Genomic DNA, 26,921 nt, shown 5'->3' with positions numbered 1-26,921 from the left:
TAAAATCAAATAGTAAAAATAATACATAACTTTCTTGCAGAATTTGCAGCATCAGTTGCTAACAAGAAATTTGAGTGTAGAAATACATGCAGATACAAAAGACTTACAAATCTGTCGCTCTTCAGTACAATGTCAATTAGATGATGTCGAGCCCTGGCCACTATGAAAGTCTAAATGTTTTTCAAGTGGGAAAGAAATAAAAATGAGCCAGGACATGAATGTTCAAACTTAAGTACACCCACTGCTGGAGCTCTGGAGAGGGGATGCTTGCCTCTCATTAGCAGCAGCGTAATAATTCATGGCAGTGCCCTCGTGCCGTGGTGGCAGCTGTAGAAAACGCGGTAGTGAAATTGGCAGCATGTGTATTTGAAAGTGTGGCCAACTGTGTAATGCCCATTACTGCACAACTGTCAGGGATCCGATTCAACTATAGTGAAATATCGCATAAATAAACTGATCAATCAATAGATAGCACCAGTTTTTTCTTCTCAAAATGTTCCATCTTTTATTCTGACAAGTATTTTTTTAATACATGAGCACTAATTGGCAAAAGCTTTTACTAGCATCTACTGCTTTTTGAGAACTAATCAGTAGTCTAAAAGGAACTGTTGTTAATAAGTTTGTTCAGTTTTTCTGAAAATGAGCGGACTTACTTGAAAATGATAATTCAATGTAATCAAAAGTTTTGCAGTTGCGTAATAGAGAAACTAATGTCTTTGAACATGTTTACATTTACAATATTGATGAGATATATCATTTAACAGTCTGAGGCAGGAACTGATGAATGGCTGGAAATGCAAGAGCTGAAAAATGATCTTAACGAGGAGTGGCGAGCCCTTGAAGATTTCACTCGAGCCAGGCAGATTCTGAAGGAGGCACTTCAGAGTGTGCAGTGTCCATCTTCAGGTGAACCGTGTTCCAAATTTTTGTACAATTTTTTCCATAAACATTGCTTAAACAACCAACTTTTTCTTCTGTTTTCCAGGAGAATAATTGTTTCTGGTAGGGTCCTTTCAAGGTAACTACAAGGTGTACAACTTTGCTTCCACCATTTTTTCCCCTACATTTGAGGCTTTAATGAAACAAATTGGTTACACATGTATCATTCAAAGTATTTTCCATCGCTGGCCACTACTTTCTCCCATCTTTAGGGCAGTATATGAATCCCACGTCGAAAAAATTGTTTTATATTTTGAAGCAATCCACGAATCGATCCAATTTGTGACTTCTTCATGAGATCGGAAGTGTTGGTCAGCTAGGCCACGCACCATTGATCTAAACAGGTGATAGTCAGAGGGAGCAATGTCTGGAGAATATGGTGGGTGGGGTAGGACTTCCCATTTTAACGTTTCCAAGTACATTTTGACCTCTTTTGCAACTTGGGGTCGAGCATTGTCATGCTGCAAGATCACTTTATTGTGCCTCTCGCTGTATCGTGGCCATTTGTCTTTTAATGCTCTGCTCAGACACATTAATTGCATTCAGTAACGAGCACCTGTGAATGTTTCACTTGATTTTAACACCTCATAGTACACAACACTGAGCTGGTCCCACCAAATGCAGAGCACGATCTTGGATCCGTGAATATTTGGTTTCGCCATCGACGTGGAAGCATGGCCGGGATATCCCCATGATTTTTTGTATTTAGGGTTATTGTAATGAACCAATTTTTCATACCCGGTCACAACACGATGCAGAAATCTCTTCCATTTTTCCATTTCCAAGCACACAAACACCATTCAACATCTCTTGGTTTCAGCTCACATGGGACCCAAGTTCCTTCTTTCTGAATCATGCCCATAGCCTTGAGGCATTTTGAAATGGCTTGCTGTGTCACTCCCACTAATCATGCCAATTCTTCTTGAGTTTGAGGTGAGTCTTCACTCAGCAATGTCTCCAATTCTGCATCTTCAAAAACATTCACTCTTCCATTACTGTGCCAGTCCACGACATTAAAATCACCGTTCTTGAAGCATTGAAAACACTCACAACACATTCTTTCACTAATAGCGTCCTTACCATATGTACTTGAGAGCGTTCAATGAGACTCAGCCACTGTTTTCTTCATATTGAAACAAATAAGTAATACTTCCGCAAATGATGAGAATTAGGCTCATAAACTGGCATTTTCAATCAAGAACAACTTTATGATTCAGACACAAATCGAGTAATGTTTGAATGAGGTTATGTTGACGGAGGTCCAAGCTAACTGTGTGACATCTGTGATCTGTTTCTTTCGACCGCTACTTACTGTTGTTGCCACCTATCGGCAAATGGTGGAAGCAAAGTTGTACACCTTGTAATTATACAGGTGGTTAGGTACGAATGGGATATCTGTAAGCATAGACATGAACGAAGTGATTTAGTTTTCTTAATACAGCAACATAGGTTGAGTTGAATTGTCTGAAATGAACTCAAATGGATAATGGGGCTTGTACAGAAGATTGTCCTGTGAAGTAATTGTAAGCTTCCAATGGATTGTTTTGCAGTTATGCATTTGTGTTTGAATCCTATTATGAGTTTAGCTGACTGAGTTTCAAGCTAACAGCTTGTGCTCTGTTATTTGTATGTTAAGAGTATTGAAACAAGTGACATTGTCTTTTCCATCAGATCTCATCTTAGGTATTTTTCTGCTGCTTTTCATGGATGTCTTAACTTACCTTAGCTCACTATCAGAATAATATTCTTGGCCGACGAATGTTAGTGAAACTTGTTGCAACTGCAGATGATAAAAGCCCACACTTTAGTACAACTGAAGAGTCTATCTTGATGATGTGTAGTGGATGCACACTATGACGAAGTTCCACAACTGCCAAGTGATGATCCAGGAAATATCATGTGACACATCCTTCATCATAAATGTTCAGTACCCTTGTTAGTCATATTTTGTATGAGTCCCATACACTTGTGCAATATTCCAATTTAGGATGAGCAAGTGATTTGTAAGCAGTCTCCTTTGTAGACTGACTGCAGTTTCCCAGTACCCTGCCAATGAACTGAAATCTGCCACCTGCCTTACTGTCAACTGAGGCTGTGTAATCATTTCTGTTCATATCCTTGCAAACTGTTACACTCAGGTATTTGTATGAGTCGACTGATCCTAATTCTGAATCATTGGTATTGAAGCCATGAGATACTATATTTTAGCTGATGGTGAATCTTTTGGGCTGTGTGGTTGTGGTCCATGAAACTTTTTGTTCTGATGTTTTGTCAAGAGTTGCACTGGACATCTGAGGTTGTTCCCATGAGTCCTGCTACTTGACAGGTCAGACGTTGGAGAGTAGCAGAGAAACAGTGAAAAAGGTAAATGGTATAAGCTAATGTGTGATCAGCAGAGATAATCCTTCATCATCATCATCTTCGTTTCCCCTCTATCCAACATCTGTCTGGTTGGGGTATCAATGGTACTTCGCCACTTTACTCAGTCTTTCCACCATTCTTCTTCCACAGTTTGGTTCCATAGCAGGTTTCTCCTCCTCAAACTCATCTTTATTGTATCAATCCATCTTGTTCTCGATCTTCCTTTTGGCCTCTTGCCCTCAATGTTGAATTCCATCATTCTTCTTGGTATTCTTCCCTCTGCCACCCTCTTCACATGCCCAAACCACCTTAATCTATTATTTTCAATTTTCTCAGTCAACTTCTCCTCTCCCATGTCCTTCTTAACATCTTCATTTTTCACTGTCTCTCCTAGTCTTCCCTAGCATACCTCTCAGAAACTTCATTTCACTGGATTGTATCCCCCTCTCCTCTCTTCTAGTCATAGTCCATGTCTCTGAGCTGTAAATTAGTATGGGTGTGAAGTAAGTCTTGTATAGCACCAGCTTGCACCTCATTGGCACTTCCTTTCCCCACACCAAGCTCCTCGCATACTGGTAAAATGGACTACTCTGTTGTATTCTTTTGCCAATTTCTGTCTCCAAACGAGCATTCCCCATTAATACACTTCCCAAATATTTAAAATTGTCCACTATTTCAATATCCCGTCCCTTAATATGAATTTGTCCCTTGCCCTCTCTATCCCCTCTGGTTACCGCCGTGGTCTTGCTTTCCTCCAAACTAAATTTCATTCCATATTTCTGGACTTTATCATTTAGGATGTCTATTTGTTTTTCTACCTCCTTACTGCTTGTTCCCCACACCACAATATCATCAGCAAATAGTAACAGCTTCATCCCCATTCCTCTACTGGCTTCTTTCGTCTCTTTGACTATTTCATCCATCACCATTATAAATAGTAGTGGTGGTATCACACTTCCTAATCTTAGTCCCGTAACATTCTTAAACCATTCAGTTCTTCCAACTGGTGTCTGCACATAACTAGAGCTTTTTTCATACATTGCCTGGATGACTTCAAGTGTTTGCTTTCCAACTCCCTTTCTCTTCAAGGTTGCCCATACCTTTTCCCTGCGAACATTGTCATTTGTTTTCAGTAGGTCAAGAAATGTCATCACCAGATCTTTCCCATACTCCCATTGTCTTTCCATCAACTGTCTCATACTAAAGATTGGGTCCATTGTTGATCTATCATGACAAAAGCCGTACTGCTCCTCTTCTAACTGCCCTTCCACTTTTTCTCTCACTCTTCTTTCTAGTATTATTTTTGCTACTTGGGATATGAGTGTGATCCATTGATACTTGTCACATACTTTCCCGTCACCCTTCTTGAAAACTGGGATTATTATTCCCTTTCCCCATTCTTCAGGTACACATTTTTGGGTCCAAATGCATCTTATTAGTCTATATAGCCACTGTAGCCCAAATGGTCCAGCTGCCTTTATCATCACCACAGTAATTTCATCTATCCCAGGTGCCTTTCCTGTTATCATTTTTTTCAGAGCAAGTTCCACTTCTAACATCATTATATCCTCCTCTTCTTCCAGACCCCTGCCCCCTTGCTGTACACCTATTCCCTTTCCATTGCCGTTCTTCACATTTAGTAATTTATCAAAGTACTCTTTCCATCTCCTCTGGTTGCATTAATAGCTCTCCACTTTCCCCTTTCTCTAGCTGTGTGTATGTTTTTTCTTTCCTCGTACTCTCTGTAATTCCATGTATCATCTTCTTACCATTAGTAACATCTTTTTCCAACTATCAAGTGAATTTCTTCCAGCTTTTCTTCTTTTCTTCTGATACCATTTTCTTAAAATGATTTTTACTATCCTGGTATTTCCTTTTACTTTCAGCTGTTCGGTCTCTGTTCCATTCATGCCCAGATTTCTCGGTCAGTGCCGGTCCCAAGCCCGGGGCCTCACCTTGCAAATGGTGAGGAAGGAGGAGTGGGAGGAGTAACAACCTCTTTAAAAAAAACCTGGGTACCTGTGGCTCCAGATGGTAGAACCCTGTAAGGGCCCCTCACCAGGGTAACAGGTGAAGAGAGACAATGTTTGGAAAGCGGAAGAGGATTTTACAAGTCCCAACGGTGAAAAAGCGGAAGAACTGTCTTTGTACCTTCCTTCCCGTAGCATCTGTAGTCCAGAGGGGCGGCTACAAACGACATCTGTTCTCCATGTTAGGAGCGCCCTAAACATATGCTGGCAGCAGCTCTAAAATGCCTTTGGGAGTGGCGAACCCATTGTAATAATAGCCTATATATGAAATGGTACTTCAAAACCAGCCTTGGAAAAGGTTAGCACATTCCTTGTAGGCGACACGCAGTTCTTGAGGTGCTGGGGGAACTATGAGGAGTGGGCGACTAGGCACCAACACAGTGAAGGTGGGTATCATTAATGTGATGAACCTTACTGGGAAGGCAGAAGAGTTGATAGACTTCATGGAAAAGGAGAACGTAGAACTGATGGGACTTAATGAAGTTAGATGGAAGGGAAGAGGAAGGAGGAAAATGAGGAAAGGCTACATACTCTACTGGAGTGGTGGATAAGAAGCCAAAATTGGAGTAGGTATCATAGTAAAACCAAACCTAGAGGAGTATGTGGAAGCAGTAGAATACACAAGTGATAGGGTGATGAGGATTTGGCTGAGGACAAGGAATGTATTGAAGGACTTCATCCAAGTATATGCACCACAAACAGGAAATTTTCTAGAGGTATTAGAGAGTATAATTACAGATGTGGAAGCAATAGTAATGGGTGACCTAAATGCGCAGTTAGGCAAAGAAAGGCTAGGGAAGGAGGAGATAATTGGCCCATATGGATATGGGAGGAAAATGAGGAAGGAGAGAAACAGTTTGAGTTTTGTGAAACAAATGGGCTGATTGTGGGCAACACATGGTTCCGTAAAAAGAATAGCCAAACGATAATGAGATATGGATGGGGTGATAGACAGAGGAAGATGGTCATCAATTACTTTCTGGTGGAAAAGAAAAATTAGAAACAGTTGACAGATATAACTGCACTCCCAGGAGAGGCTTTTGATGGAGACCATGAGATAGATGAGATTCAATGTATTGAAAGACGTACAGGAAGAAAGGGAAAGGAAAATAAAAGTGTGTAAACTAAAGCATGGCATGGTACAAGAAAAGTTTAAGGAGTTACTTAAGCATAAAATCCCTAACACTGAGTATGTCAATGTGGAAGAGGAATGGGATAAGTTTGTAAGCTCTGCTGAGAAGACCTGTGGCAGTGTGTCTGGAAGGGGTAAAGGAAAAGGAGACACCATGGTGGAATGAGAGGGTGAAGGAGGCAGAGATATTCCTTGTCAGGAAATAAACTTAAATTTGAACAGTCATATGTCGAAGATAAAACTTGTCTACCAATTCTGCAGAACTGGTGTCAAATATCTCTAAGTTTCATGGCCTCTTCTTCTTTTCTGTTAAAATTACTGCCATGTTGGTATATTTTGATGGTTTTTCTAAATAGCTGTGAAAAATAGTTCATTATTCTAGATAAAATTTTGTTTTTGGAAGATTTCATGTCATGATTTCCTGATCATGCTCTGCTACACCTGATTTTTGTACTTTCCTCACTTGGCGAAGACGTTTGTGTTCCTTCAGAAATGTATTCACACTTCTCTTTGTAATTCTGCTGTAGACTTTACCACACATACACAAAATTTTATATACCCTACATGCCAACAGAGGAGATTGTTTATCCGTTGTGTATATGAGTATATGTTGTGTATATTCTCTTTGTTGGTCAGAAAACCGGTTTGGTGTTATGTCTCTGTAAAATCTCTCCAAACTGATCAGTTGCTTTTTTTAATAAAGGGAGAGAAACTGTGTTCTCGCATCATTGTATTTATTCTTGTCCTTCAGTCTACTGTTATTTGGTCACAGAAGCCTATTTAGTTCTTTTCCTGAATAGCCATTTTCCTTAAAAGCTTGTTTCAGATTTTTAATTTTGGCTTGCAGATGTTGCTGTGTGTAAATTAAATTGACTCTTTTGTCAGTACTTTTAATGACATCCCTCTCTTATTGTGGATGATAGCTGGAGTTCTGCAAATAAATGTCTGTGTGCTTGGCTTTCTGAAAAACTTTATGTTCAATGTTCCATCATTCCATCTCATAACCTAAACATCCAAGAAGGACATTCCATCACTATTTTTCAGTTCCACTGTAAACTGGATTTTTGGATTGACATCACTTAGATAACAAAAGAATTATTCTAAAGCTTTTGCCCATGTGACCAAACCACAGAATGTATCACCAACTTTGCAGACCACTGTGAAATGCGTGGCAGATGGTACTTAGCATGGTACCACATTGTGATGGTATTGGTGATGTGGACACCACTATTATCCAGAAAGGTCACTTCAGCCCCAGAATGGCATGTGCAGGAACTGTGGGTTGTGTTCTGCCAGTACTGTGGTGAGCACTGAATCAGGAAAACTCATTGAGTATAAACGTTCTTTATTTTGCATGACTTCCATACAAAAGGTTGTTGATAGCATCAAAGCAGCATGTGTGGCAATGTGGTCACCACTATTCATCGGACAGGTTGCTTCTGCCCCAGAATGGGATGTGTGGGACTGTGGGTTACATTCTACCAGTACCATGGCAAGTGCAGACTCAGGAGAGCTCTTTCAGTATAAACATTACTTATTCAGCATGATTTCCTACAAAATGTTGTTGACAGAACCACAGCAGCATGTTTAGTCATCCAGGCTGTGGGGTGTTACCTCACTGTAACTCACAGAGGAGTGCATGGACCTGTGGTCAGGGTTGTTTGTGTTAGCCTCAGTGGGAGAGCAGCAGCTTGAGAGGTGGGCCTGCTGATACAAGGAAGGCATCACCCAACAACAGGCAACCTTATGTAGCAGCATCTTTGGACAGCTGGTCAGGTGCGTAGATGCCCTTTGCCAAACCCAGGACCATTGAAGACATCCTAGAGACGGCCTTCACATGGTAACACTTGCTGAAGACCTGAAATTATTGGGTCTGGCAGTGGCTCATAGTCCATCAGCTAGTTGACGATGCTGCTTGGTGAGGTTGAAGCTGCCCATCCCCACAATGGACCGACAGCTGGCATGAAGGCAGTCATGGCATCGACCATAGTCAAAAGTCCAGGAACCATTCTAAGTACAGGTAAAAGTGCTGCTAATGGCTGTATGGGGAGCATTTATAGTCACTCTGACCGACTATGTTGTGACAGGAGCCCACCTCTTGTTGCATAGGTAGCTATGGAAGTGCAACGTTGTACCATGGCATGTAGAAATTCAGCTCACTACTATGGCAGACTGCTGCATTGCAGAAGCTACTGCAACAGTATTCTGCTGTCCACTGACAGGATTTTGTAGGTAGCTCACTTGAATGTCCATCTGTGGGCTGCGAAGTATGATTTGTGGTCATTGCTGCAACATCCCTCACCCCTTGAAGGATTCTGTCCTTTGATTTCCAGGCTGCTGCTAAAACTGTGAATCACTTACTGCATTTATATTCTCCCTTACTCCTGTATGATTCTTCTCTTACTTTCTTATTTACACTGTCTGCATTGACTTTGCTTCTTTTCTGTTCACTCTGTCACACAGTGCATGGTGACTGGTACACATACAATTGTTCAAACCTTGTGGTTGACTCACTGGACTGGTATGTAATGGACTGAAGTGCAGGTGGTGGTCGGCTCTCCGCCATTGGTGGGCATAGGCTATGCAGACAAAGATTTGGGCTAAGATGGTACATGGAACAAAATTCCTGTTACCATGACAGTGTGCTGCTACATGCTGGAACACCTGTTTCATGCTTATGTTCCCATTCTCTGCAGCTATACGCTCATCGATATAACTGATTTGTGGGTATTGAGGGTATTAATGAGGTAGGTAAGGTTTCTCACAGGCAGTATTTCTAAAGGATTATCAGATAAATACAGCACAGGATATTTTAAATTCTGAGTAATAGCCCCCGTTGTTGTTGTTACTGGAAGTTGAAAAGTCACTCATGAGCTGTGTCACACTGAGCTCAGTTCAGTAGTATGCTGCAGTTCTGTAATTCAAATTATTCTGTTCCTCTTGAGTGTCCTTACTTGTAGCAGGTGGTGATAACAACAACTGGGTCATACACTGAGTATACCCAGTGAGTTCCTGCCTTCTGAAACTGTGGTTGTGTTGTGTTGATGTCCAATGGGCATCATGCATGTCTTTGTGATAGTATGGACAACCATGGAAGTTACATGTGCGAAAATCACTGCACACAAAAACCATTCAACTACCACAATTTCTCTAATGTTACATTATATGCCAGCTGTGAGTTACTTTCTCTGTTACTGTTCCATCTAAACCTACAACCTGAAAATAATCGTAGCTATATTTCATTTTCATTATATTTGCATAACAAAACAAAAAAAACACCATCTCCTGTCATCTCAAGTTCATTGCAAAGCAAAACAAACCACCAATTACTATACTTACAAGATACTAGAAACAGTTCAAGTAAACAACACATGTGATATCTCCCAAATAACTGTTAACATGCCATAAGGATAGTATTCACTCACACATTAAAACCTCCAAATTAGCATTGTTATTTGCCATGTCAGTACCAACTGACTGTCAATCAGTGACCACACAGTGATAAGGCCACTCCATGATCCAAGACTTTGGTACACTCTCAAGTAAATACATATAAATAAAACTGTAACTAAACAATACCCTATATCATTTGTAGATATTTCACTTCACATATTCTCATAACCATAATAGATGACATGTGATAAATATATAAAATGCACCTAATAAAACTGCAACAATTTTTACTGTTCTATCCTTTCCTTTTTACATGAGCTTAACACTGGCTCTTAATACAGAAGGTACAATATGTGCATATTGTGCAGGAGCTGCCAGCTTCACTTGCTGTGCCATCTTCCCCTTCTTACCTCCTTTCCCCTTTTTTGGGACTGAGGCTGGAAGGATCAGATATCCCCAATGTGGACGACTGTTATTAAAGTAGGAGTCTACTGTATAACATTTTCTGGTAAGGTCATCTTGACTCCTTGTACACACCTTTATAATGACTGAAGGACTTATTTGCCTCTCTCTTTGGAGTGTAAGAGCTGATAAGCATCACCGAATCCCTACAAGAAAATGAACATTCTGCTGCCTCATCCTTTGCTGATGTATCTGTTTTATTTGCAGTATTTGTTTTTGCACTTGATTCCATACTGTCTATAAAGTCCTCGCAAAGTTCCACACCAGTTCCCCATTTTTCCTTACTTTTGGCTTCACTACCTCAAATGGTGATGGCATCTTCCAGCCATAGGTGATAGATCTGTACTCCCTTGAACTTTAGGATTATAAACTACCATACCATAGGGTAACCGAATATCCCAGTTGTTGTGATGACTATTGACATAATGACTCAATATCTTTCTTAGTCTGATGAACCCATTCTATTCTCCTGTTTGTCTATGGGTGTAACATGCATGTTCTTAATTTACAAATTCATAATAAATAACAAAGTGCCTTTGTCCATAATTAACATCTCTAGAACACTGAACTTCAACAACAAATTATTTACCATGGCCTGAGGACTTTGTCAACTTGCTGATTGAGAATAGCCACCACTTCCACAAAGCACTAAAAGTGATCTATTATTGTTGGTACAAAGTGATTCTCTGCCACCATTTATCCAAAAGGATTTGAGAAGTCCAAACTGATCATTTCAGATGATTTCCTGACCTCTGGTAATCTCTGCAGTGGAATAAACTGAGAACTCAATCCAGCTCACTGCATGTATGGTACACAGTTCTGTTCATGTTGGTCTATGTCCTGCTTACATGTTCGCCACCAACAGTGTTTAGCTACACATCGTACCATTGTCCTTCATCCCCGTGGCCTGCTATCACATGACTGTGCACCTATCTCAATACTTCATCCCGCAGTGCAACTGGAACCTCAACATGAGCTCTAAGTTTTGTTTGCTTGCATATCACTTCATGAATTGTGGTTGCATTGCAAATAGCTTATAGAAAGCCTACAGTCCTTGTTAGCCACTTGCACTTTCTGCCACTCTGCAGTTTTAATGCCTTAACGTTCCAACTTAGGTCATCTGCATTTCTGTGTGCTTTGCCTAGTGGGTGGATTTAGTGCTGTATGTGTTATCTTGCTTGATGGATCTCTTAACCCTAATAGCTGTTTTATTGCAACATGATCAGTTACCACTTTAAATTTCCTCCCATATAAATAACTCTATAAGTACATTACAACATTTATTTATTTATTTATTTATGTATTGCATATTTAGCCTTATTGTTGTTGGTGATGGTAGTCAAAAACAAGACCTCATAATCACAAAGATTACCAATTTGTATGGATATGTATTGAACAGATCTATGGGGCTGAACAACTGCTTGACTGATGTAATATTATGAATGAAGGAGCTAGCCTTCAGTTTTAGCATGGGTAATCTACCATAATGTTAATGCAGTTATCAGTATTTCTACCTTCTTCTGTTCGTAGCACTGTGTGTCATTTATAATAATTTTTCTCATTTCACCCTGTGTCAACAGAGTAGCTTCTTCATCATTTATCTGCTCACACACCTGCACAAGTTACTGCTCACTGTCTAATGGGTACTTACTGGATTCCCACACACTGTTGGATTGCATTGCTTGGCAGTAGTTCTGAGAAGCATGAAGTACAGGGACTAAAGGGCTGAGAAAACTGCTTTCCTTCAAATGCATTCTTATATTTGGCAATTCTTTCACTTTTAAGCAGTTGAATGAAGGTAGAAAACCCATTAACAACATGAACAAAAAATCTGTAAGTGCACAGACCATCAAATATTACATTGGTGTGTGTAGTGTCTTTGTTTTGCATTTTGATATTCCATCTGATATGGGTTTATTTATTGACTGTCATTTTTTATTGGTAATTCACTTTTGCTAGTCTGTCATTCTGTCATTTGTAGATAGTGAGTAGAGCTCTGAATGCTAGGAAACGGAGTGCCAAATGGAGAAATCCGAACACTTCTAACATATTCTTCTGTTTGAGTTCAGGAGAGGGATGACAGCAGTGCTGGCGGACAGAACCATTTGTGTCATGTATGCCATTGGACAGAGTGCAGTAAGAAATAGTTTTCTCATTTTAAGGAGGATTGTTTTGACGTTAGTTACTCTCCATGTTCAAGAAGACATTTGGGGTATTTTGAAGATCGTTTAAATTAATTAATCCACAATGATCCATGTCAGAGTGTTCAAGAACTGGCAGATGTGAACTGTAATTATTCCACCATCAAGTGAAATTTGCATGCAATGGGGAAGATTCAAAAGTTGGGTGTGTGAGTACAGCATGCTATAAGCCAAAACCACAAAAGTCAGTGGGTGGCCATAAGTGCATCTCTGCTTCATCATCATTAGTTGGCTCATGAACAATGTTACCATTCCTATCCTGTAGCATTACTGGTGATGAGAAATGGTGTCTTTATACTAACATAAAAGAAAGGAATGGTTGAGTCAAAACAAAGCAGCAACTCCCTGCACAAGAACCTGTGCGCATCCACAAAAGATAATTTTAAGCATCTTGTGGAACAGTGATGGTGTAGTGTACTGTGGAATGCTTCCCTGAGGTGTAACCATTGCTGCTGACATTTGTTATCAACAAACAAGACATTTTGCAGACGCAGTCCAAGAACAACAATGAGGAAGACTGCATGAAGTGATGCTGCTCCACGAGAACCCCTGCCTGCATTCTGCTAGACTGACAAAAAACGTTATACAAGAGTTGGTTTGGAATGTCATTCTGCAACCCCATTATACACCTGAACTTGCGGCCTCAGATTTTCATCTTCCCCACCTTCTGTTAAACAAACTTAAAGTAACTTACTTTCTGGATGAAAAGGCACTCTAGTCATGGCTTGGTAAGTTCTTTACCTCAAAACCACATGATTTCTGCAGTTGCAGAATCAAAAAGTTACCCCAGCATTGGCAGACTGTTGTGAAGGAGGTATATTATTGGCTAAAGTCTCATCATGTTTATGTGTTGCGTATATTAAATTTATGGAAAAAACACTACAAGCTTTTGCACAAACCCAATAAAAGAACATGTGCTTGGTATTTCGCAGTTGGTGAGACAGTATAACCAACAAAAAATGGAAAAAGAATGAATGGAAAAAAATTGAATTATGACTTTGAAAAAGTTTGTTGCAATGTTTTATTTAAATTAGTTTCCTTGCCATGAGTGTGTTGAAATTTCGAAAATGTCGAAATCATGTGCAAACACAACACCGTATCAGTAGTCTTATGGACTTCTATTTCCATGGACTGCTTCTGATTCCCAAAACAGTACAAATACAGTTTATCTTGAGCCAAGAAAGTGATAAGTGTTTCCAGTATAGGGAAAAGTGCTTAGGAAAGTCACACTGAAAGCATAAAGCACTGGATTTTTGGTGCAGATTTGCAAAAGTTGCTACTACTAGATGAAATCATGCAATGTTAATAGTCTTCAACAACAATGTTAAAAAATATATCGGCTCAACCACTTGTTTATAGTGTAAAACACTAAGGTTGACGCGTTTCGGAAGTCAAGCTTCCATCATCAGAATAATAAAAAGTAAAAGAACATGTTAAAACTCGCTAAAATGGAACATGCACCAGGCACAATAAAATTGATAATAAAATTAAAATATCGTGGCTACTCCCCTTGTTGCAGCCGTGTCTTCCAAGGTGCAACAAGAGAAGTAGCCACGATGTTTTAATTTTATTATCAATTTTATTGTGCCTGGTGCATGTTCCATTTTAGCGAGTTTTAACAGCTTCTTTTACTTTTTATTATTCTGATGATGGAAGCTTGACTTCTGAAACGCATCAATCTTAGTGTTTTACACTATAAACAAGTGGTTGAGGCGATATATTTTTTAACATTGACCAAAAATTCGCAACCACGACCTCTCATCCAGTATGGATAAAATCGAAATATTCAACAACAAATTTTGATATAATCAATCATAGATCACTCCAAGTTATTGTTATAAATTACTTTTAGGAAGGGCAATGAGAATTATGTCCCAATTTTGAGAAAATTATATTACAACCAATTTTTAGCCTGAAGTACAATTTATTAGTTTGTAGATGTATAGACTATTGTTTACTAGTTAATATATAGTATTTACCATTTTTAATAGGAGTTCCAGTATCAAACAAAGCAATGTGTTTGAAACAACAGAATGATCTCATGAAACCATCTACAGGACTCTGTCCTGTTTACTATCCATAGAGTATTTACATATTTATAAGCTATGTTATAATCAGATTACATTACGTAAACTGAAATTTTGTGGTGACTGCACGGCGATCAGGAGTCATTTAACAATTTGGAGCTCAGTGGACTCTAGCATTATTCCTTCACTATTTCCATATACTTGCAGTCAAATAGCAAAGAAAATGCAGTTGCAAAAACACAAACTTTGTTAAAGCAATGTATACAGATTGGCATCATGAGATGTAATCTTACTGAGCTCACTGAGAAACATGAATTTGATGAAAGCATGAATATTTTTTCTCAAAAGACACTGATGGTTTCATATGAATGGTTTTGGGACCATGATAAATATTAATAATGATACACTATTTTGATTCCATTTTTCTTAAAGGTACAAGGGGGAATGATTTGTTTGAAGGTGTAAAAAGATCACAGAGGTTTAGAAAATCTGAAAATAAAAATTGCAGCTATCAATGGAGAGGCCAAATGTGAATTTAAAACTTTTGAATGGCCTTCAGTGTCTACAACTGCTACAAACTGATATCTGCTATTTGCAAATATTACAAGATACTTTCACAACAGACACGTTCTAACCTAACTGGGAAAGTGTGTCACTTTTGAGAGTGCTTTATTATTTATGAACCTTGCCGCAGTGGTAACACCGGTTCCCGTCAGATCACCCAAGTTAAGCACTGTTGGGCTGGGCTAGCACTTGGATGGGTGACTGTCTGGTCTGTGCCTTGCGCTGTTGGCAAGTGGGTTGCTTTCAGCCCTTGTGTAGTAAACTGAGGAGCTACTTGATTGAGAAGTAGTGGGGAAACTGACATACAGCCGGGAGAATAGTGTGCTGACCACATGCCCCTCCATATCCACATCCAGTGACGCCTATGGGCTGAGAATGACACGGCAGCTGGTCGGTACTGTTGGGCCTTCATTGCCTGTTTTGGAGGAGTTTAGTTTTTAGAGTGTAGTTTTATTATTTATATAATGATTCACATGCAGACAGGTCACAATACACTGAGGTGACCAGATCTTCATGCATTCATACATCATTTTGTGGATCAAGATGGATCGAGAATGCCATTGCAGCTGAAAAAGCTGTAAAAATTGTTGAACATATTTGAACTTTTGTTACTGAATAAAGAAATCAAAAACCATTTCTCAGTCATCAATTTTCAGATTTGTTTCTGAAGCTAGCAACAACAAATTGCTAGCCCAAAAACTGACATTCTTCAGTTCAACATTGCATTTGTTGGTACCATTTTTGCTCAGTTTTTAGAGCAATGTTCCAATGACTTCATTTTTATGCGGTGAACAATGTAATCTTATTACAATGTCAAAGCAGTGATTTGTGAAACTAAACATCTTAAAAAACAGAAACTTATCTTTAATTAAAATTAACTTGAAGAATGTAATGAATGTGATTACAGCAAGAGAATCAGTCTGGATCTACAAGTTTTACAAGAAGTACACTAAAAAAATTAACAATGTATCTGCAGAAGAAATATTGTTGCTAAATTAAAGTATGTGAACGTGTGTTATTGGCATACTATGAAATTTGCAAGAAGGGTCACCCCTCAAATACAACTAATTGCATGCAATTTCTTGCTTAAATCCAGAATTTGCACTAAACCACAAAGTGGCTCAAAGAACATTGACAGTATCCCATAAAATTTTCATATCAAATAGACCAATTTCACTTTTGCCAGCTTTCTCAAAAATATTTGAAAAGGTTGTGTTCAAGTGTCTCCTTAAGCATCTGACTGCAAATAATATATTGTCCAAGTCATAGTTTGGATTTCTGAAGGGTTCTAATATAGAGAAAGCTATTCGCACTTACAGTGAGAATGTACTTAATTTATTAGGTAATAAATTAGAGGCTACTGGCATTTTCTGTGACCTGTCAAAAGCCTTTGACTGTGTGAACCACAGCATTTTCTTAAGTAAATTGGAATATTATGGTGTCACTGGCAATGCTGCAAAAGGTTTGAGTCTTATCTATTTAACAGGAAATGAAGGGTGTTGTTGCTAAATACCTGTGCAGTAAGCAATCAGTCTTCATCTGACTGGGAATTAATTGCATGTGGTGTTCCTCAACGTTCCATCTTGGGTCCAATGCTTTTTCTTGTGTACATTAATGACCTCTCATCTGTTACATTGCCAGATGCTAAGTTTGTTTTGTTTGCAGATGATACAAACATTGCAATAAGTAGCAAGTCAAGCACAGATTCAGAAATTGCTGCTAATCAAATTCTCACTGACATTAATAAGTGGTCTAAATCTAATTCACTCTCATTAAACTTTGAGAAGACTCACTATATGCTGTTCAGAACCTGTAAGAGATTTCCTTCCAGCATGAGTATAACATTTGAAGACATGCAGATCAAAGAGGATGACAGTGTTAAATTTCTGGGATTACAACTCGATAATAAATTCAGTTGGGAAGGGCATCCTTAAGCACCTAAACAAGTCTGTATTTGTCATGAGAATGATGTCAGCTGTAGGAGAAATAAATATAAAAAAAACTTCCATACTTTGCTTACTTTCATTCTATTGTCATATGGGATCATATTCTGGGGCAACTCATTAAACCAAGCAAAAGTCTTTAGGGTGCAAAAGTGTGTGATAAGAATCATTTGTGGTGTAAATTCAACAACGTCTTGTAGAAACCTGTTCAAGGAACTTTGTATTCTTACCACTGCTTCTCAGTATATTTATTCCTTAATGAAATTTGTTGCAAGTAATACATCTCTATTTCCAACTAATAGCTCAATATCTAGTATCAAAACTAGGAATAAGAACAATCTACATAAAGACCTAAAATCACTTACCAGACAACCTTAAAGCAGCTTTGGACAGCACGTCGGGCTGTGTCAAACCCAAGACCCTTGGAGTCATCTAGAGTGCCATACAAAGACACTCTACAGGTGGCCTTCACTTGGTGGCACCGGCTTGAGACGTGGAACCACCAGCTCATAGACCAGCAGCTAGCTGATGCTGCAGTGTGGTGAGGTTGAAACTGCTCAACCCCATATTGGACAGATGTCCGGCACAGAGACTGTCATGTGTTAGCTGTAGTCAGAGGTCCATGAACAATTTAAACTAAAAATATAACTGCTGAGTGACGAGCATTTATATTCAATCTGATCAGCTACGTTGTGACAGGAGCACAGCTCTTGTCTCACAGTGATTACAGAAGTGCAGCATTGTGCCATGGCATTTGGAAATCCAGCCCACAGCTACTATAGACTGCTGTATTGCAGTATGCTATTCCAGCAGTATTGAAGTGAATATTGACAGGATTTGTCTTGCCTGCACACCCTCTGATGGGCCGTGAAGTCTGATCTGCGGTTTTTGCAGTAACAACATATTGTAATTTCTTCCTATTCCAGTCATGTATGGAGCTCCTAAAGAATAATTACTTAAATGCCTCTATGTATGCTGTAATTAGTCCAGTTCTGTCTTACAGTCCCTAAGGGAGCAATATGTAGAGAACTGAAGATATCTCCAGTTTCTACATCTACACTACTGGCCATTAAAATTGTTACACCACGAAGATGATGTGCTACGGACGCGAAATTTAAGACAGGAAGAAGATGCAGTGATATGCAAATGATTAGCTTTTCAGAGCTTTCACATAAGGTTGGTGCTGGTGGCGACACACAAAACGTGCTGACACGAGGAAAGTTTCCAACCGATTTCTCATACACAAACAGCAGTTGAGTGGCGTTGCCTGGTGAAACGTTGTTGTGATGCCTTGTGTAAGGAGGAGAAATGCGTGCCATCACGTTTCTGACTTTGATAAGGCTCGGATCGTAGCCTATCGCGATTGTGGTTTATTGTATCGCAACATTGCTGCTCGCGTAAGTCGAGATCCAATGACTGTTAGCAGAATATGGAATTGGTGGGTTCAGGAGGGTGATACGGAACGCCGTGCTGGATCCCAATGGCCTCGTATCACTAGCGGTCAAGCTGACAGGCATCTTATCTGCATGGTTGTAATGGATCGTGCAGCCACGTCTCGATCCCTGAGTGAACAGATGGGGACGTTTGCAAGACAACAACCATTTGCACGAACAGTTCGATGACGTTTGCAGCAGCATGGACTATCAGCTCAGAGACCATGGCTGCGGTTACCCTTGACGCTGCATCACAGACAGGAGTGCCTGCGATGGTGTACTCAATGACGAACCTGGGTGCACGAATGGCAAAATGTCATTCTTTCTGATGAATCCAGGTTCTGTTTACAGCATCATGATGTTTGCATCCGTGTTTTGCGACATCGCGATGAACACACACTGGAAGCATGTATTCGTCATCGCCACACCGGCGTATCACCCAGCGTGATGGTATGGGGTGCCATTATTGGTTACATATCTCGGTCACCTCTTGTTCGCATTGATGGCACTTTGAACAGTGGACGTTACATTTCAGATGTATTACAACACGTGGCTCTACCCTTCATTCGATCCCTGCAAAACCCTACATTTCAGCAGGATAATCCACGACCGCATGTTGCAGGTCCTGTACGGGCCTTTCTGGATACAGGAAATGTTCGACTGCTGCCTTGGCCAGCACATTCTCCAGATCTCTCAGCAATTGAAAACGTCTGGTCAATGGTGGCCGAGCAACTAGCTTGTCACAATACGCCAGTCACTACTCTTCATGAACTGTGGTATCGTGTTGAAGCTGCATGGGCAGCTGTATCTGTAAACGCCATCCTAGCTCTGTTTGACTCAATGCCCAGGCTTATCAAGGCCGTTATTACGGCCAGAGGTGGTTGTTCTCGGTACTGATTTCTCAGGATCTATGCACCCAAATTGTGTGAAAATGTAATCACATGTCAGTTCTAGTATAATATATTTGGCTAATGAATACCTGTTCATCATCTGCATTTCTTCTTGGTGTAGCAGTTTTAATGGCCAGTAGTGTATAAATTTTTGTAAATCAGTTTTCCCTGGCAAATTTGCGTCTACCTTCAAAAATCAAAAGTCTGCTGCTAATTCAGGTTTTTCACACCCCCTCCTCTTCTTTGTGCTTGGCTACCATGGGGCCCCAGCCTTTTCAGAATTTCTTCCCTTTCCATAATGCTTGTCTGTCTTCTGCCATTCTTCTTCTCCTCCCTTGGGGAACATGCTTGGGTACTTTTGGGAATGCATTCTGAAGTTTCAGTAGCTCGACACTGGAACAGCCCCTTTTATGTTTTTCCCAACTTTCTTCATTCTCCATCTCTTCCTCTTCCTCGGATGTGGTGTCTGAGGTCTCTCTTTGTTTCTTCTTCCTTCCTGTCTGCTCCTGAAGGCTGGACCATGTGTTTGATGTGTAACAGGTGACTGGGTGTTGCATAATTCCCAGCCTCGGGTTGAGAGGTAGGGTTCACATGTAACCCCTGGTACAGGCCAGGCCCAAGGAGGGGTGATTGCCTATGCCATTACCTTCCCAGTTGCCAATTGCTTCTGGACTCCAGGAGGTGTGACCTGAGGTGTGAACAGTCACCTAAGGTGGGTGAGCCCCCCCCCCCCCCCCCCGCCCCGCCCTCTGAGGGGGCACTCAGTTGGAAGGAGTGCACCATCAGAGATGCTAGCGATCATGGGACCTTTTTTTGCAGTGAACCAGTCATCTTCATCTCAGTCTATGTCTAGTAAACTTGAATGAAATGAGGCTAAAGATTCAACAACTCTCCCAGCTGCACCTCAGTTCCTCATGGTGTCACATACTGAAGGAGGTCAGTCTTTTGCTGCAGTTAATCCGTTTATTATTCAGAAAGGCATCAATGCAATTGCAGGTGCTGTGAAATCCTTCTCTCGCGTATGTAATGGGATTTTGGTTCTGTAGGCCAATTGTGATTTTCAAGCCCAACAACTCATTACAGCTTTGCTCCTCCATGGCTATTCTGTTTGTGTCAGGACCCATCATATGCTGAATTCTTTGCATGGTCTTATGTACACTCAGCTGACCAAGTGAGAAATCCAACATTACCTCTCTGATTACGGCATCACAGTGGTCGACCGGTTAATTAAAAATGGTTGATGTAAACTTAGTGCCTACATGCATTGTTTTTCTCACATTTTAATGAATAATGTTTCCAACCAAGATTAAGGCAGGCTATGAAGTCATCATGTCCGTCCGTTCATTCCAAACCTGATGAATTTCTACCAGTGTCAACATAATAAGCTCACTCATGTGTCCTTTCAAAAGACGGCCAAATTTGTTACTTGTGGTAGAGATGCTCATGAGGGAGATTGCCTGCCTCATTCTTGCCACTTTATCAATTGTAATCGTGTGAATGTCCCATATATCTCAGCAAATGGGCCGTCCAGGAGATCTGGATGAAGGAAAAAGTACCCTACAGTGTTGCTCACAATTTGTTGTCAAAAGCCCAGCATTTTACCATCGAGCACTTATACTACCATTCTTGCTATGTCTCGCTCCATGAAGGACATGGCCATGCAGGCTTGCGACCTCCAATTTAGTAATGCAGTTGTGAAATCACCCAATATCAGGGTAGCATCCCCACCTCCTTCTCCTGAAGCTGCACAGCAAACCACCAAATCTTCGTCCCCTGGCAGCGAAATCAGTTGCTACACTATCAGCTAGTGGGAAAGGACAAAAGAAACACTCCTGCAAAGACTTTCTACATCCCTCCAGCCAACAAACATCTGAGTCTTCATCTGCCAATCATAAAGGCTCTGAGAAATGGAAAAAGGGCAAAAGATCTTCTCCTTTCCCAACTCGGAGATCCTCTTCAATGGTGTTGCCACATGATATCCGTACCTGGCTGACCTCCATTTTACTGGTGCGTACCACCTTCCATTTTTCTACCATGGAGTCCACAGGTCAACCCAGGGAGAATGCCAACATGCCCATAGATTTCATGGATCACGATCCTCCAGCTTCTGCATCCTGCAGCAGTGAGACTTTGAAGGCTGACACTCGGCAGCCACTGATGTGACTGTCCTCTGTTTGTTCCCTCCTCCCCATTCCCCATTATGACTCTTCTCCAATGGAATGTTCGTGACATTAGGTCCAACAAGGAGGAATTATGGCTGCTCCTGGAATTGCAGTGTCTGGTTATTTTCTGCCACCAGGAACTGAAATTGCATCCTCATGACCATTGACCTCTTGCGTTTCCTTCTGGCCTGCTTTGACTTCCCACCCTGAGGAAGGCATTCCATCTCTTGGAGGTGTCATCTTGCTCATTCGAGATGATGAACATTGCAAAATCATTTCACTGAACACCCAACTGCAAGCTGTTGCAGTCCGCATTTTCCTTTCTCGTTTCACCTTTTCTCACTAGGGCAGATTTAGTCCAGCTTGTTTGTCAGCTATCTCACCCCTTTTAGCTGCTCGGTGACTTTAACGCCCACCATCCCCTTTGAGGATCTTTGAGAACCTTTCCAAGAGGTTCGTCGCTCTTGGCTGATCTTCTCAATCAACTCAGCTTCATCTATCTTAACACTGGAGCACCCATGTTCCTTTCAGACCCCACACACACCCATTCCCATTTGGACCTCTCATCTCAAGTGGTTTGGTGACCATTTCCATACATTATCCGTTTGCTGACTCCTACCCCACTTGCAGGGTAAAACCAATTGGCAGCTTTCTAAAGCCAATTGGAGGCTTTACTCCTACCTGACAACTTTTAATGAACAACATTTCCCCAGTTGTGATGACCAGATAGAGTACCTTAAAAATGTTATCCTTAGTGCCCCAGAAATCTCCATATCTAGCGCTTCTTCTTAAGCATACCAAGTCCCAGTCCTGGGGTGGACTGAGGCATACCGCTACACAACTCGCTTGCAGAGACATGCTCTCCACATTTTAACTATCATCCTACGATGGTGAACTGTATTTGTTATAAACAGTTGCATGCACAATGTCATCACATTCTTCAGAATACCAAAAACGCTAGCTGGATTTCCTTTACTAGCTCTTTTGACAGATTTTCTCCTTCTCCTGTTATGTGGGGCAGCCTTTGTCGGCTGTCTGGGACCGAGGTTCATTCCCCAATTTGTGGCCTGACCATAACAGATGATGTCATTGTGAACCCTATGCTGTCTCCAACAGCTTAGGCCACTATGTTGCGCAGATTTAGAGCTCAACCCACTATCATCCAGCCTTCCTCTCTCAGAAACAAGTGGAGGAGGCTCGGCTGATAGTCTTCTCTCAGAATCATGAATGCTGCAATACAGCCTTTGCTATGAGGAAGCTTGACCATGTTCTCACTACATCCTGACCTTCTGCCCCAGGGCTGGACAAAGTTCACATTCAGATGTTGCAGCACCTTTCTATTGCGGGCATGCACTTTCTCCTTCATACTTACAATCACATTTGGGCAGGCTGCATGTTTTCCAGATGCTGGCATGAAATCGCTGTTATACCCATACCTAAGCCCAGTAAGGACAAATACCTCCCTTCTAGCTACCATCCAACTTCTCTCACCAGCTGCTGTTGCAAAGTGATGGGACATGTGATTCATGGCCGGCTGGTATGGTGGATTGAGTTTCACAATCTACTAACTGCTACATCTTGTGGTTTTCATGCATGCCGTTCTGCAGTTGACCATCTCATCACTTTGTCAACCATGTCATGAACAGTTTTCTGTGGAAATACCAGACTGTGGACGTGTTTTTTGATTTGGAGATAGTCTATGACACCTGCTGGAGGACAGGTGTAGATACCATACTCTATACTGTAGATGAGGGGCTTCCGAGGCCACTTTCTTCATTTCCTTCAGAAATTTTTAAAAGACCAAGTTTTCAAAGTACATGTGGGTTTATCCAGGCGAACAGGTGCCTCAAGGCTCTGTCCTGACTGTTGTCCTCTTTGTTATAGCCATTAACCCTATTATGGACTGTCTCCCACCACGTATCTCTTGCTCCCTTTTTGTTGATGACATGGTGATCTATTGCAGTTCTCCACAGACTGTCTCCTTGAGCAGCATCTTCAGATATGTCTTGATGATATTTACTTGTGGGGCATTGACAATGGCTTTCACTTTTCCACTGTCAAAACCATTTGTATGAATTTCTGGCAACACATTGGGTTCCTTGCACCATGTTTACATCTTGGGCCTGTTGCTCTTCCATTCACTGAAACTATGAAATTCCTGGGGCTCAGGCTTGATAGAAAACTATCTTGGTCCTCCCACATGTCTTATCTGAGTGCACTCTGTACTAGGTTCCACAATGTCAGTGTGTCCTAAGCAGTACTTCCTGGGCGTGGATCAGACCACCTTCCTCCATTTATACCAATCCCTTGTCCATTCAAAATTAGACCATAGGTGTTGCGTTTATTCATCATTTGTGCCATCTTAACACAATTCATCATTGTGGAATACATTTGGTCGCTGGTGCTTTTTACACTAGCCCAATCGAGAGTCTATATGCAAAAGCTGGCAAACTACCACTGTCATACCTGCTTGATATCCTCCTCAGCAGATATGTATGACGTTTGTCTTTCATGCCCAGCCACCCACCCTATGCCCCCTTTTTCGATGACTCCCTTGACGACCAGCATTAGATGCACCTTTCTTCTGTTACCTTCCGGAGTTTGCTTTCAGCTACTGCTCCGGCAGTTTAACTTCACACTACCTGCCATGTTCCCAATGGGTGTGAATCCTTCACCATCTTGGCATCATGCAGTGGCCTGTGTCCATCTTGGACTTCATTTGCTTCCCAAGAACACTGCTCTGGATTAAATATTGCTGTAAGTTTCTCAACCTTCGCATCCATGATAACACTTTCATTTACACTGATGGTTCTAAGTCCAGTTGTTACGTTGGATGTGCCTTTGTCATTGGCACTGACCATTTTCGGTATTGGCTTCCAGAACACTGCTTGATTTTTACAGCAGGGCTCTTTGCCCTCTTATCAGGTCACCCAGGCTTTTTAACTGTGCCGTATGGTCCGATTCTCTCTGTGCCCTTCAGAGCTACTGTGTGTTGCACACAGTCAATCCCTTAGTGCAATGGGTCCAAGAAAGCTTCCAGTTGCTTGCTGTTGAGGCAGTCACTGCGATGTTCATGGGAGCTCATATTCACATCAGTCTGACAGGAAATGTGGCTGCTGTCGCTGCTGACAAGGCTGCAGTCCTCCTACTTCAGTGTACTAGCTCTTTCATTCCTTCGAATGGTCTCTGTGTTGCTGTATATTGGCAGATGGTGTCACTTTTTCATCATCACTGGTCTTCTGTATATGCGAACAAGCTCTGGGAAATTAAACCTGTTCCAGTGGCTTGGCCAACCTTTCTCCCAGCCCTCTCATCATGAGGAGATCATTTTAGCTATGTTACATGTTGGGCACTGTCATTTTAGACATCGCCATTTCTTATGTAGTTATCCCCCACCGCTCTGTGCTCATTGTCATTAGCCTTTGGTAGTTCACCATTTCCTGACCCAATGCCATTGTTTTAACAGCTGAGAGCTGGTTTCTCAGGATGGGGCAGGATAAGGTTACAATTGTGGATGGGGCCATAATTGGTTACTATTGGTTGCACAACAAATACGTAAACTTTATTTAAAGAAATTAAAATTTTAAAACAATCTCTTAAAAAAAAACACAATTGACTGTATAACGACTGAAGGCCTGAATTAGAAGTCAGAAGAACAATTCCAAATAGCACACATTTCAACAAAGACCTTGCTTTTAAAACAAGTTTGATTTTTTTTAAAAGAACTTATTGTAACACAGCTGAAGGCCTTATTATGAAAGAAGTGAAATTATTGCTCGGCTGAAAGCCACACACAACTTCAAATCACAAATGGCTGAAGGCCTGAATTAGAAGTCAGAATAACAATTCCAAATTGCACATATTAAGATAAATACTTCGTTTCAAAACAACTGTAACATGATTGAAGGCCTTATTATAATAGAAGTGAAATTATCACTCAGCTGAAGGACACAAACAATAAAAAAAAAAAAAAAACAAACAAACAGCTGAAGGCCTGAATTAGAAGTCAGGAAAACAATTCCAAATAGCACACATCTCAACAAATACCTTGCTTTTAAAACAAGTTTGTTTAAAAGAAACTTATTGTAACATGGCTGATGGCCTTGTTCTGAAAGAAGTGAAATTATTGCTCGGCTGAAGGCCACACACAACAATAATTAGAAAATTACAAATATTCTTAAAACAAACATCACAGTCTAAGGAATCAGGACAAGCGGTTCTCAGCAAGTGTTCCAAGCATTGGCGTGGGAAGGTAACTCAAACATAAGGTAAGGTGAGACAGGCAGCCAAGAGTTGTACTCATGTAACAGGATGGCAACTCAAACTAGGGGCAGCTTCAACGGCGGCTGACCAACTAACCAATTCGCCTAACGTCCGATCACCGGTACAATGATGGAATATTTTTAGGCAAGGCTGTTATACCAGAGCCAAGGTATCCCCTGAGGGCCAGCAAAGCACCATAGTAAACACCGGCTATTTACATACAAGATAATGAAAACAGACACTCTGAACACTACTTCCTGCAGGGGGAGCTTGAGCCACGGCCTGTAGAAAGTATCACTATGTGAAAACCTAATTGGCTGGAGACAACTATTTAGGGGCTAGAACTAGCCCCGAAGTTCAGCTCACACCAGATGCCGACCTCGTGTACTGCAACCTTTGAAGATTATTGTTACCTTTTGTTTGTTGTTCTGTCATCAACCTTGTGAACTTACATCAATAAAAGTTGTGTTTGTGAAAAATTGTGAATTGTCAGTCACAACAAGGGGGAAGAGACAGACAGCACTATGTCTTCAGAAAACACCGAAGGCCGAAGGAAACACTAGAACCAAGATAGACCTCCAAAAAAATATGCACAGTACAATACAAGAGGCTGTTGAACTACAAGCCGCGTCGGACAGCATCAGCATGACGAGAAAAGGTACACTGCTGGAAAAGTACGCCAACCTCCAGGGCAAGTAACTGGGGAGTTAGCAGCCACAAGGCAAAAAATACCACTGGTTGCACTTCAATAATAAGAATAATAGTAAATTCAATGATGAATAACAAATAGAGAAGGATGGCTGCAATATTTCTCCTCCCCGAAACACTTCACTCGTTGCCACCAGGATCAGCGGACCTGGGAGCAAGAACCCACCGACCAAAGGCAAGATCTCAGAATAGTTGAGGTTGCATTAGCAGTTAACTCTTCACTCAACTTAAACGTCCAGGGTTTGGTGTGCAACGAAGTCGTCGCTCTCGCAGTTACCCTTCCTCGATACGGCAGTGGCAGCACTCTGCCAGCGGCCCCAGCTTGCCCTTGCTCAGCATGGACCTGGTCACTGCTGCGCCCCAACCGAACTGATATCCGTTTGCCTTCCCCCCCTCCACAAAATGCAACCCAG

The 26,921-nt window shown here is 41.1% G+C and overlaps 1 protein-coding gene across 1 annotated transcript in view; it reads left to right on the top strand.

Moving 5' to 3' along the window:
- LOC126175900 (uncharacterized) overlaps positions 1-26,921 on the top strand; it is a 215,129-nt gene that overhangs the window by 35,954 nt on the left and 152,254 nt on the right. The window contains exon 3 of the mRNA XM_049922958.1: positions 765-906. Coding sequence (XP_049778915.1) covers positions 795-906 — 112 coding nt within the window. The 5' untranslated portion in view covers positions 765-794. The remainder of the gene's footprint in view (positions 1-764; positions 907-26,921) is intronic.

This window comes from Schistocerca cancellata, chromosome 3 (genome assembly GCF_023864275.1).
Source record: "Schistocerca cancellata isolate TAMUIC-IGC-003103 chromosome 3, iqSchCanc2.1, whole genome shotgun sequence".
Classification (NCBI taxonomy): Eukaryota; Metazoa; Arthropoda; class Insecta; order Orthoptera; family Acrididae; genus Schistocerca; species Schistocerca cancellata.
The sequence above is the reverse complement of the archived record's forward strand: the minus strand, read 5'-3'. Positions and strand labels throughout refer to the sequence as shown.